Source organism: Schistocerca serialis, chromosome 4, assembly GCF_023864345.2.
Source record: "Schistocerca serialis cubense isolate TAMUIC-IGC-003099 chromosome 4, iqSchSeri2.2, whole genome shotgun sequence".
Lineage (NCBI taxonomy): Eukaryota > Metazoa > Arthropoda > Insecta > Orthoptera > Acrididae > Schistocerca > Schistocerca serialis.
The window spans coordinates 233,766,033-233,780,210 of record NC_064641.1 but is presented as its reverse complement, the minus strand read 5'-3'; the positions used below and the strand labels follow the sequence as shown (position 1 = coordinate 233,780,210).

The 14,178-nt window shown below is 39.0% G+C and overlaps 1 protein-coding gene across 1 annotated transcript in view; it reads right to left on the bottom strand.

Moving 5' to 3' along the window:
• Nucleotides 1-8,692: 8,692 nt before the first annotated feature.
• LOC126473980 (UDP-glucosyltransferase 2-like) overlaps nt 8,693-14,178 on the bottom strand; it is an 82,674-nt gene continuing 77,188 nt past the window's right edge. The window contains exons 6-7 of the mRNA XM_050101366.1: nt 12,422-12,641; nt 8,693-9,165 (exon numbers count right to left, since the gene is read on the bottom strand). Coding sequence (XP_049957323.1) covers nt 8,889-9,165; nt 12,422-12,641 — 497 coding nt within the window. The 3' untranslated portion in view covers nt 8,693-8,888. The remainder of the gene's footprint in view (nt 9,166-12,421; nt 12,642-14,178) is intronic.

Here is a 14,178-nt window from a genome sequence, read left to right as displayed (position 1 = left end):
CTGAATAGCAGGTTTAGCAACGAAATGTTTGTTTCGTAATTGGGTCGATACGTTTTCAAAAACTGCTAACTGCATAAATCGGGTACAAAAAACGCTAAATCAGTATTTCAATAACTGCGGATTTCATCCATTAATACGGAGTAATTAATTATTTGTTTACTTAATTTTGGAAAAAGAAATCCAGTCTTCAAATTCAGTAGTTTTGATGGGATGAGTTTTTCGTGATTATCCCAGTTTCGCTTATCACGCAGTTAGCGGCTTTTGTATCTGGGCTACTCATGTGTGGGATAGATATATCGAACCTTAGTCATAAATGAATGCTGCTTAACCTAAAGTTTTCATCACTAGTGCCAACATGCAAGTTGCGTGCATTTTAATTTGTAACAGAGACAATTTATGTGCTGCAATATCTAATTCGAATCTTCACGTTGCATGCAAACTGAGCAAGATCTTACGTATAACAAAACTATAGACAAATAATTTAATCAAAAATTTTTATTTTCGAGATGACGACCCTGTTATCGTCTTTTATGATGTCACGTCTTGCAGTTACCGACTTCTGTCACCTCGTAAGTGTATGTAAGGAAAAAACGTCGTTCTGCGGTTTAAGTGATACATCGTAACGATACGCTTTCTTCCTTCCTTGAACTCGAAATGATAAGAAGGCATTTTCCTTCCTAGAATCGTATTGTGTGTGTCTATTACAGATTATTATAGTTTATTACAGTTTGTTAGAGGACCATAATTCCAATTGTTCGAACTTTTCAGTCTTTCGTAACAACTGACATCCTTCGTATTTCTTCCACTGGTGCTTTATATTTGCTCCCTCCTAAATTGCTGATAAAAAATTAGATGATGACATTGAACATCATCAGACCAACTACACTCCACGTATTTATATATTGTTGAAATGTAAATAGTGTACATTCTTCCACTGTTGACGTTTCTTGCAGACATTTTAGAATATTGTGAAATTTGATAATCATCATAGACGAGATACAATAATTATCTTGAGCTTTAACTATGGTACACCCCTTTGTGCTTAACGTCAACAAGGTCTGAGTCATTTGCAGTAATTGTCCTGGATGATATTTTCTTAGTGATACCTTCTCTTTGCTCTCTCTCTCTCTAGCACGTACTTCAGAGTCCACAATCAGTTTTTATAGGCACCAATTTGACAAATATGTGTGTAAAGTAACATCATGCTATTTGACATAAACATTGTAATACTTAAACGTAAATTCCGCGTTTTTTTTTTCTTTGCAGCCTTGCTGATGCATTATTGCTGATATGTTAGATTATTGTTACCTTTGACAAATATTATAGATAAGCTAAACAGTTAATTCGAACTTCTGTCTTACACCAGGTTTGGTACCGAGATCGAACTTTTAACATTTTAGCCATTGTAGACATCTGTTGGTGGCAGTAAGTAACTGGGGCATAAATCAACAGTTGTCTTTATTTCGTGTTTTCAGGGTTTGCAGAATATTATTTAAAGTAAAACTCATCTTCAACAATTCGTTAATTACATTTTGTACACCATAGTTAGTTTTTAAAAATTTATCAAGGGCGCGTTATACACTCATTCCAATACTCCACACCTAATGGTTTATTGCTTCTGCTGAAATTGTCCAATGCGATTAGTGAGCCAGTCCATAAGCCAGTAGCACAAACGTAGTTGACAACATTTTCGTCATTTTACGCAACTCAAATACTTCGATAATTGTGGATCGTATTTTCTTTAATCAATAACCCAGGTCATTCAGATACTTTTGAGCACAGACCAATTGTTTACAAAGTGTGTCAGAATTCCCAATGTAAACAAAGCGTACCAGCGTGCTCGTAGTTACAGTATTTAGCAGATCTGCCTTCTGCAACGTGTTTGTTAGACTTGTTAAGAACCGTTTATGTGCTGCACCACTTATTCATGATGTTTATAGATCCTTTAGCGGGACTATTTGGTCAATGGTGTCAAATTCTTGTGTGCATCATGATTTGCATTTTGGACATTCGTTGGACGGCACCTTAAGTCCATAACAGGAATGTGTTTCTCTAATAGTAACTTTCCTTCTAGGACTTCAGAATTTCCCCAACTCGTTCGTGCTCCTCAATTTCATAAAGATGCTTAAACCACTTACATCTCTCGTATGAGCCCAGTTGTGAATAGCAGGTCACTTAATGCAAGATACTAGGAGGATTGAAAGACAAATATTCCACTCGTGTCACCACTCCTTGTAAAAATTGCAACGTCTTGCAGTGTTATAGGTGACATTTAAGTGATTGTAACACTTATACGTAGCGGTTGGAAATGAAATCACCGCGATGAATGCTTGAAAACAGACTCCAGCAAGCCAGCAGGTTGGACTGTTGTAGCTGACCACGAACGACAGCTGCGCTATATCTTCCATAAGTGTCAAATGTCAGTCATGATCAGAACAGTGTTCTGCGTAGCAGCTCGCAGGTAAGTCGATTCGAACGTGGGGAAACTGCTGGTGTTTGTACTCTATATGTAGCCAGAGCGTATGGTGTTTCAAAAGGTATCATATCGAAGAGTTACCCAGCACACAGGAAATGCTGGAAACCATATACGCTAAGTCACAAGCTACGTCAAAATGTGTGTTGCGTGATAGTGGCAGACGGTCATTAAAGAAGATGGTGACGACAATATGGGGACAACAGCTGCAAAAGTCACTGCAGAACTGAATGTCGCACTCCGAACTCTGTCAACATCAAAACGACACGAAGGCAGCTCCATAAGCTGGGAATTCCAGGGCGAGATGAAATTCAAAAACTAGTCACCAGCGACCAAACTGCTTAGTTCATCGGTCCCTAAGCTTACACACTACTTAATCTAACTTAAACTAACTTACGCTAAGGACAACACACACACCCATGCCCGAGGGAGGATTCGAACCTCCTTCGAAACTCCGACGGGGGGAGCCATGCGAACTATGATAAGGCTCCTAAGACAGCGCGGCTACTCCACGCGGCAATGCAAATGCCGGTAACAGGAAAATCTGCTGCTGAAGCCGTAAATCCTGGACTATTGAGCAATGGACGAAAGTCATTTGGTCAGATGAGTCTTGTTTCCAACATCTGGCCGAGCTTACGTCACAAGAGTGAAACATGGTGGGGGTTCGGTGACGATTTAGACACACATATCGTGATATTCCATTAGCCCAAAGGATACTTTGCAAGGTCATGTTCCTGCCAAGAATTACGTGTCCATTTCGTCGCTGAGGTCTTCCATCTTCCATGGACTGGTTTTGTGACCATGAAGTTAAATTGTCGCATCTCTCCAGGCCATATCAGTAACCAGATATCAATGTTATTGAGCCTTTATGGTCTACTTTGGAGCGAAAGGTGTGTCATTACCATCCACTTGCATCATCGTTTCATGAAATTCCCCACCGTCTTGCCGGGATAACGAAAGCTGCTTCCAATGTCAATGATTTTCGTACACCGTATTAGGCATAGTAATGTGTTGCGTTTTTGTTGTTTCCACATTTATGTCCACTCCGTGTATATCTGAATGCCTATTCCCACTGAGAGCTTCTGTAACATTCTGTGGATTGTCAAGCGATATTCTTCTATCTGCGTATTCCATAATATGTACTCGATGGAAGTTATCGTATAAATCGAAAATTGTGTACTAGTGTAAGACAATTATTATCCGCAATTTAGTTATACTTTTGTTTATTTTGGTACTAGTGTCGTTTTATGTTGGTGACGCATGCTTTATTTATTTGTTGTTATATCTTTGCAATTTTCAAGGTGCTAGCTTAGTTTTGTTATGCTACCGTGCTGTTAATCATTGCTTTTCCGCTCTCTATTTGCACCAAAGAAGAGCAACGTTCAGTGATCCGTTTTTTGTGGTCGGAAGCAGTATTAGGGGCCGAAATTCATCGAAGACTTACAGTACAGTACGGGAACAGTGTTTTGCCAAAACGGAGTGTCTACGAATGGATTGAAAAATTCCTAAATGGTCGCACAAGTGTTACGTACGATGAAGGAGCCGGACAACCGTTTACCGCCACAAATGAAGAATCCATTGAGTGTTCAAGTGAAATGATACTCTTAGACAGACGATTAACTATTGACGAAGTGGCACATCGTCTGCAAATCAGTCAAGGTTCTGCCTACGAATTCATCCACAACAGACTTGGGTTCCATTACAGTTTGTGCAAGATGGGTTCTAAAACAACTCACACAGTTGCATAAACAAACGCGCTTAGATGTCTGCTAAAAACATTTGGATCGCTATGGTAACGAAGGGGACAACTTCTTAGACAGGATGATTACTGGTGACGAAACATGGATCCATCATTACGAGCCGGAGAGTAAACGGCAGAGTATGGAACGGAAACATCCAAATTCAGCGTGTAAGAAAAAGTTCAAGACCCAACGGTCCGCAGGAAAACTGATGCTTACGGCTTTTAGGGACGCACAAGGTCCAGTACTGGAACATTATGGGGAAGGAGGGACAACAATATACTGTGTACGTTACACTGAGAAGCTTACTGGCAGGGTAATGCCTGCAATTCGAAGCAAACACCGAGGGTTGCTGTCAAAAGGTGTTGTGCTGTTGCACGAGAATGCCTGGCCGCATACTGGCGCCCACACTGCTGAAACGCTCCAGAAACTCAAATCTGAAGTACTGGATCATCCTGCACATAGCCCCGATCTTGCCCCTTCTGACTATCACTTGTTTGTTCCGCTCAAACAGATATTAAGGGACCGTCGATTTGCCTTGGACGAAGCAGTAAAAGAAGCGGTGCATTCCTGGATCGCAGCTCAACCGAGAACCTTCTTTTATGATGGCATCAGGAAGTACAACGATGGACCAAGTGCGTTGAAACGCAAGGACACTATGTCGAAAAATGATGTTCTTTTAAGTTTCCTATTTGATTACAATAAAGTTTTATAACTACTTTGCGGATGATGATTGATTTACCCTCGTATTAATATCACTTCGAAATGTAGTACTGTATTTCTAATATTCTTTACGTCGTTATCTTCTATAATCTAAGACTTAAGTTTCATTGTCAATGGCAAGGAGGTATTATTTTGATCTATCATCAGCTATTATTTGTTCAGTATTGATGCACATAAATTGTTTTTATTATCAGACGTGCTAGTCATCTAATAATAGGCTTCATGTGCGGCGTAAGCTTCTAACGCTAATTAAAAGTAATAAGTACATTTTCCGCAGCTACTGCTATTTTCGTGTAATTTATGGAAACCAATCTAGAATCGAATGACTATGAGATCAAGAAGAAAAAGGCAGCTTTTGATTTATATATAGCCAGTGTAACTGCCCCTTCCTATTTTAATTGTTTTTTTCGGCAATCGGATTATTTATTTGCTAACTCGATGAGTAGAATAGGATGGTGATTAAATTCAGAAATTGAAAGGACTTTTGAGTTCTCTCGTGTGCCTGTACCAACCTACTCACTCCTTCCTATACTTATAGGGATCTATATTTACCTATGTTTCTGGGATGATAACAAGTTATTCAATTGAAACGCAGATTATTAACCCTCGAGATAAGTAAAATCTTAAAGTATAAGTTCTCTCTAGCCACAGCTAAAAGGTATACGCTCAGAAAGATTAAACTGTATCACTAACGATGCGACTTCTTCCTGTGTCCAATTATGTCGACAGTCACTTTAATGATATTCAGACTTCCACTTGGCATCATGGCCTTTCACGTAATATTCCACGCTCAATTTTCCACTTGTAACTTTCGATGCTACATCTTCCAATTCACAAACCTTCTTACGCGTTTACGGAAATACTTCCTCTACTCAGGTAACGTCTCAAAATCTAAATCAAACAATTTCTTCAGCGACATAAACTTTGACCCACACTTGAGCCGAATCCCGATCGTCACCATCCGTCGCTCTTTTAATTCTCAACTGTCTCTCCCACATCTGCCCGAGAGCGGGGTCTGATAGAGGCGAACCACCTGTTGGCGCGAAACTGCTCCGTCTCGAAACCTGTTACACGACCAAAAATATAGTACCGCTGGTTATCATCAATTATTATTAATAACGGTATCCATATCGCCATCCTTGTACTAAACTACGACTGACATGTACTAAAAGACATGTGTTTATCCTTGACATTTGGCCCTTTGTATGATAGCCCTCGGAATGAATGGCAAATCGGAAAATCTTAGAAAATGATGTGTGCGTTCCGTGACGAGTGTCTTTTAGGCAATGCCTTCACACTTACACGTCCACTCGACAGATATAGTAAATCGCGTGCAAACCTACTGAAAAAATTCGAGATCCCGTCATCACAGATGAAGTTAAAACACGTTCCTCCCACTTACTGACGTGTCATACGGTACGGCATCACAATGGAGAAGTTGCAAGCCATATTACTCCAACTGTGTGATATGGATCATTTTTCAGATCTACGACCGTCAATGTGAAAGCGAGAATATCGTGCAGTATACAGCCCGCAAGTTGTCCATTAATACACTTGGCTGTTTCGTGTTACAGTGCACAATGCACAGGTACGTAGATTGCTCCAAAATTCTGCGATGGAAAGAAATGAGATGCAATAGTGATTAAAATGTCATACATGGCGGCACGTCTAAGTCTGTAGTTTATTTGTGAATGTAGGAGGGAGGGTGGGGTGGGGGGGGGTCTCAGCTGCCAGAGACTTTGGTCATGTGTGTGTGGGTTGCTGGGTTGCGTGAGTGTGTTTGTGTGTTTGACAAAGGCCTTGTTGGCTGAAAGCTTATCTTGTAACAATCTTTTTGTTGTGACTATCTGTGACTAAGCGTCTCTGCTATACAGTGAGTAGCAACTATCCTTTTCATTTATATATATATATATATATATATATATATATATATATATATATATATATGAAAAGGATAGTTGCTATTCACTATATATATATATATATATATATATATATATATATATATATATATATATAGAACTGTTCCCCCTAGTTTGGTATACAGACATCCACAAGAGTAATGTAAGAGGAAAGTGACACTAAGGAAAAGAAATTCGTGTTCTGGTCTCACATATACATAATATAAAGGACAAAAATTCTTAAATTTTCTGAGTTACTAGTTTTGTTAGGTCTTTACACACTGAAATGAGCATGTTCGTGATGTTTCACTATGATGGAGCATGTGTCAACTGATTTTAAAAATGTGGTTGTATCATGGAAAATATATACTCATTCTGATCATCAACACTAACAGTTACATTAAAGCTGCTGCTTTATGGTAACTAGACCAGGGTACATTGAATATCATGACATTCTCCACTTTTTAACTCCGTTATTTAATCGTATTACGTTAGAATATAGTGAACTTAGAATATCGTTAATCTTTTCTAGGCTTCGCTTTATTCATTTAAACACAAGCATACGTTTAAAAAATCTTACTCCATTATTAAAGTTTCATGTCAAACAGAGCATTCACTTTATCGACACAAACAGTTCAAAATTTTTATAGCTGATGAACTTGATGTTTTCTTTGACAGAGTAATATTAAGCCTTGAATAGTGGAGGCTAGATTTATTTGTTTTTTATGCTCATTATGGTAATGTCGTTTACAGATTTCAACAAATTATTCATGAACGGTGTCGTTAGGAAATCAGCATACTGTAATACCCTTTTTAGCCCTAACAGTTAAGTCTAAATACAGATCTTTCACCTGTTCACATCTTTATTTTAGACTAAAAAATAGATTTCAATAAATAAACAAGTGAGGTAAAATTCATAGGAACTAAAAAAAATGGCAAATACCTCACTTTTCAATTGAATACTTCATGTAATCTCAATGTAAGGCCACGATGTGGGTATAGAGTGTATTGGCTGGTAGAAAACTGAAGAAAGAGATTAACTCAGTTGGCGGTTTCACAGAAAAATCTGAAGAACAAACAGATCTTGTGGCGTATAACATGTATTACTTAAGTAATAAAACAAAACGATAGGGATTAACCCATTAGTTTCATGGGTTCCTGTTTATTATCACTGCTGCTTAAATGATGTATTGAAGAGGGAATGTAATAAATAATGAGAGTATTGAGAAGTGCAGAAGAGGATATAATACTAGTACTAACATTGACAAATTATACTGTCCATATGACAGATAACCAGACAGATTCTGGTGAGCAGAAGAAAAAAATAGAAAGGACCGGCTACTTAATTCAGACCTTAGAAACGAAATAAAGTAACTGAGACCAACAGAGAAGAATTAAAACAATCATAATAGCGATAATAACGAAGATTCAGTAAGGAATATAGACTATGTCAGTAATTTCAGTAATTATGGTGTAAAAAAAGAGAAAAGAAAGTAGTACATGTTTACCAGTGTAGTGTAGTTGAAAAATTATTTTTGAAATAACAAATATATTGATGTCAAACGCAGTCCTTTAATTCCATAAACAGGCTGGAGAACTACAAGACTGTGCTGGTGTGAAACTCGAAAATTGAAAATAGTCAGATATTAAGAAACTGGAAGTATTTAAAAATGATGTTTGGTAGCACATTAAAAAGCGAGTGGAAATACACAATGTAGGATGGAAAGACAGTCAGAGCAGCCTGCAGAAAACCTTGATAAGAAAATAATGCTTACATTTCGTAACTTCAGTGAAGGCAACAAGTAGCGTAATAGGATGGTTGGATGCTGAGAAACTGGGCTGCAAAGAAGACAGTATTTTCGACAGTCAATGTTAAGGTATAGAGTATAATTTTTTTTTCAGTTTCATCTTTTGCTTCATGGAAATTACATGTCTTTATGCCAGATGTACAACAAAAAATTTGGAAATAGATTTAGGCGTGGCTGCCGAATCCCATCTACTGCACTGTGAGAGGTAACTGGCAAGTTGTGGGCACATTATGCATTCATAATCTCAGTGTTTCTTTAATTTTCTGGCTGGCGTCAACAGAGATCGTAGCCACAGAGTCAGTTTGTACAGGATAAACGCAGCCACAGCCGCTACAGCCAGTATGAAGCCTATGACGTCGAGCAGCAGCAGCTGCCACCAGTGCAGGTCGAGGGCTGCGCTGCGCAGGTGAGGGGCCCCCTGGTGGCGGATCACGTACTCCACCCACCACACCGCCCTCTCCAGGGACGTGCTCTGGTGCTCCCGGTAGATGGCAGAGAAGTGCTTCATGTTCTCCTGGTAGCTGCAACAGAAAAAGAAAGTTTCACCCAGTGAAGCTGTGGGAGAAGTGTTTCTGTAATACGAGAGACAGTCCAGTTGTTATAGAAACACTGCCCATGTCAACAGCTTCTACCATTCAGGCAAGCAAACAGTACGCAAATGTGCTATGCCTTAAAAATTGGCTGTTTTCCGGTAGAAGGATCTGTAGGTGCCCTTTTCAAGGAAATCGTTTATAATTGGTCAGCTGGTTATGAGTAATATTCTTCCGAGGTTTTGTTTCATTATCTCGTTGGTAGAGGCAACGACCGCGTTGTAGATACATGTGGGTGCGGCATTTCACATTGAGTTTAAGGTAGCGACTGCTCATGTACAGCGCAGATCAACTAACTTAGCGCAAAGGGCCAGTGTGTAAAATTCCGAAGTATCTTGTTGAGAAATACAAAGCAGTGGTTCAGTACTTGGTTCTTAACATTCAAAGGTCCACTCGCACGTCATTCCGACTTTGAAAAGAGAAATACAATAAAGAAGTATGAAAAATATGAGGCTATCAAGAGTGGCGTTTAATTCAACGATGCTAGAAAAAGAAAATTATATCATGGATTTATTTAATTACAGGAATGGTGAAAGTACACTCATGCTCATAAATTAAGGATAATTGCAGAATGTGGTGCCACACAACGTGGCACTACACAAAACTGGCGCTAATAGCATAGGCTAATAGGGAACACACACGACACAGATCTGTAAGTCCATGGAATTGGTGATTTTGAGGAAACCGTCCCGAAACACTTGTGCTACAAATGGGTCTGAGCACCATGGGACTTAACATCTATGGCCATCAGTCCGTGTGCTCCAAAACACCACTGTTTGCTGCGCATGTATCCTGACTTCAATAGGGGATGTGATCACTATGCACTCGTACGCAGGCCGCATAATGGGTTGGCATACTCTGAATCAGGTGGTCGAGCAGCTGCTGGGGTGCAGCCTCCCATTCTTGCACCCGTGTCTGTCGGAGCTCCTGAAGTGTCGCAGGGGTTTGAAGACGAGCATAGATACGTCGACCGAGAGCATCCCAGAAGTGATCGATGGGGTTTAGGTCTGGAGAACAGGCAGGCCACTCCTTTCGCCTGTTATCTTCTGTTTCAAGGTACTCCTCCACGATAGCAGCTCTATGGGGCCGTGCGTTATCATCCATCAGGAGGAAGGTGGGACCCGCTGCCCACCTGAAAAGGCGGACATACTGGTGCAAAATGACGTCCCGATACACCTGACTTGTTACAGTTCCTCTGTCAAAGACATGCAGGGGTGTACATGCACCAATCATAATCTCACCCCACACCATCAAACCACGACCACCATACAGGTCCCTTTCAAGGACATTAAGGGGTTGGTAACTGGTTCCTGTTCACGCCAGGGGAAAACCAGGCGAGAATCACTGTTCAGACTATACCTGGACTCGTCAGTGAAAATAACCTGGGACTTCTGTTCCAATGACAATGCACTGTGTTCTTGACACAAGGCTTTATGGGCTCTCCTGTGACCAGGGGTCAGTGGAATGCACCTTGCAGGTCTCCGGGCAAATAAACCATGTCTGTTCAGTCGTCTGTAGACTGTGTGCCTGGAGACAACTGTTCCAGTGGCTGTAGTAAGTTCCCGAGCAAGGCTGCCTGCAGTACTCCATGGCCGTCTACGGGCACTGATGGTGGGATATCGGTCTCCTTGTGGTGTTTTACAATGTGGATGTCCCGTTCTGTAGCGCCTTGGCACGTTTCCTGTCTGCTGGAATCGTTGCCATAATCTTGAGATCACACTTTGTGGCACACAGAGGGCCCGTGCTACAAGCTGCTATGTTTGACCAGCCTCCAGTCGCCCTAGTATTCTGCCCTTCATAACGTCGTAAATATATGTTACTTGAGTAATTTTCAACTCACAATCACCATTAGCACGTCTGAAAACGTCTGCACACTTACTCGCTGCACTGTACTCTGACATGCACCAGCACACCTCAGCGTATGTGCACTGCTGCCTGCACCACCGTGCAACGACAGCAGGTCAAATGCACCGCATGGTCATATCCTGAGGTGATTTAAACCCCCAAACCGCCCACCAGAGCGTTGTTTCACCATTTATCAGCATTATCCTTAATTTATGAGCATGTGTGTAGTTCATCGTCAATCAATATGCTTCAAGTTAGTCACCAGCAATCAGACGTAGTTTAGAAAAAAGACATCCATGCAGGACAGGATGAAGAAGACAAACAAAACGTCCTTTGGTAACTAGAAACTATATCAGAGAAACTGTCCGTCATAACGAATAGACCACCGGACATAAGACTGGTATTTTATTTGTACAGTTATATTTTGTTATCAAATTACATTCTGTTATTTAATTTTTTTTACCTTTATGACGGTTCTCTCATTGTAGGTATCATTAAGAATGACGTTACTGTTATGTTTTAATGTGTTCAGGAGTCTGAAATAAAATTTGGTGAAAGAAATGTTTACTCATTCTAACCTTGGAGAATGGCCTATAAATATTTATCAATGACCTATAAATGTTTATCAGAAGTATTACTTTTCACATTAAAAACATAGGTTAAAATACCTAGTATTACGGAAACATTTACTTAATAGTAGCATACATACTATTAAAATATACTTCCATGTTTGAATCAAGTAGTTAAAATATGTTAAAAGTAATTATTTTATCTCAAATAACCACACTGTCCTATGAGCCTTTCATCAGGAGAATGCCTTTTTTTGTATCAGAAAAAAACCCAAACTCTTCAGTTCTAGCCAAGTTTTTATTTAACAATAAAACCCTGAGGCAATCAAATTCTGGATTTTCTAATGTTATATTTAGGTTTCCCTTGAGAAACTTGCTGGAACTGGATCAATCAACAATAATCAAATGAGCACTCGTGTCTGCTCCACTGCTGGCTTACCTGGTATTAGGTTGAAGACAACTAGGCTCAACAGTGGATTTGTTCCTCAGAATAGAGAAATGTCTACAAATTCAAAGGAAATAACATGCTACGTTACATGTCTCTATCAACGTTGCTCTTGATGACACATTTAACACTACATGGGACAAATTGCGTTGTTTATACCGAATCTCCTTGCTACAAGAGTGCTCAATGCTTGGTGTACATACATTATATTGCAGCACTTCATCTAAAATTAATTACACAGCTTGTTCAATGCACAAACAAATGGAAAATATATAAAACAGAAGTAATATCACAATTTTCTTTCAGAAAAATTCATTTTGTGATTTACCTAGGATTGTCCAGAACTGTCTGCACAGCGTTCAGAACCTTCTCTTTTGTGATTGTATTGAAGTCCAATTTCACACCAATTCCTGCTTCTATCATTTTTCCTACGTTGTGTCCCTGGTCACCAAAGAAGGGTATCCCAACAAGAGGCACACCATAATAGGACGCCTCGTTGAAGCTCTGAAGACCACCTTGAGTCATGAAGAGCTGCACATTCTTGTGAGCTGCAACAAGGTCGTGATGTTAGTCACACAGACTGTACCAAATGGTGTAGGGTTTGCAGGTAATGAGTGGTATGTACTGTTGTTTTCACAGTAATAGACTTGATAAGTGGTCATTCAGCATGACATTTTTATCGCACACAGTTCATTTACGAAAATACTACTCATCAAAACTTGATTTCCTTCCTTTCCTTATAAAAATTAATCTCAGCCACTGCATACTGCTGTGAATGAGAAAATGTACAACCAAAATAATTTAACACATTAGTACTCATGGACTTCTTTATATCGTTTGAAGTGAACTTAGGATTCAACAATACTGACTGACTTTGCTTAGCAAAAATTTTTATTTACAGTTTCGTATTACTATTATTGAGGATTATTTCAGTTTTCTGTGACGTGTTAGTGGAAGTTAAGAAAAGTTAAGAACTGAAATTTCATGAAATGATTCCAGAGGAGTAGCAAAATTATGAGAATTGTACAGTAGTTATATAAAAATATCTATACTGTATATATAACATCTTACATTCATGTGATTCATCATACTTCACCAAGCATACAACAATCTGTACAGTTTTGTAGAAATTTAGAACCAAATAAATTGGTTAGTATTGTCATTTGCTTTCAGAGTACTTGTGTTTGCACATAAAAATGTGGAAATTCAGGTCAGCGAACTATTACTATTTTCAATGCTCAAACATGTTTAGGTGAAAAGTCAAAGAATTCTAAATAATAAAAAAGTTGTATATAATATCCAAGAACTCAAATACGTTGTAGTATCATAAAAACTAAAAATAATACAGAGACCAACATATACACAGAAGAAAAGCATGTGAAATCAAGAAAGATGCGCCATTGTTACACACTACAGCACTTATGTTTTTACACATGTTCATTTAAGCAAATTTTTATGATATATCTGTATCTCAAACATCATAATTACATGATGATATTACAGTACGCTCTATTTGTTCTGTATGCAAAGATTACTGGCTCCTGAGACATTTTAGTTTGTACACTAGTGCTATATTTTTGTTATACTTGAATGTTAAATATCACTTTCATTGCCTAACAAAAAAGGAGGAGGAAACAAAATTAAACTTCATGCGTTCCAAATAAAGACATGAAGTTCGGCTTGGAGGTAAGTAATATCATTCGCAAACATAACATTTCCGTTGTTTTCGTGCGGTATTTTTAACTCAAGATATACTTTGACTTTTTACTTGATTACTCCTGACCAGTAGTTACATCATTTTCAGTCTAATAATTATAGTTGTTACAAATCGTATGTGTTCAGTTTTGTAATACCTTCACATATGCAAACAGAAGCAGGCCATTAATGGTTTTTCTCCATGATCAGTAGTGTTGAAGTATGGTCCCATTAATGTAAAACAGTCAATACTGAAAAGTGTAGTCCACTTAGAGGTGCAGATAAGACTGTGCAAGAAACATCAGGTCATGAAGTTTGTGAACGGTTTGTGGGAAGACTGTTTGACACAGCGAAAAAACAAAACATGTGAGTGCATGTTAAGGTACTACA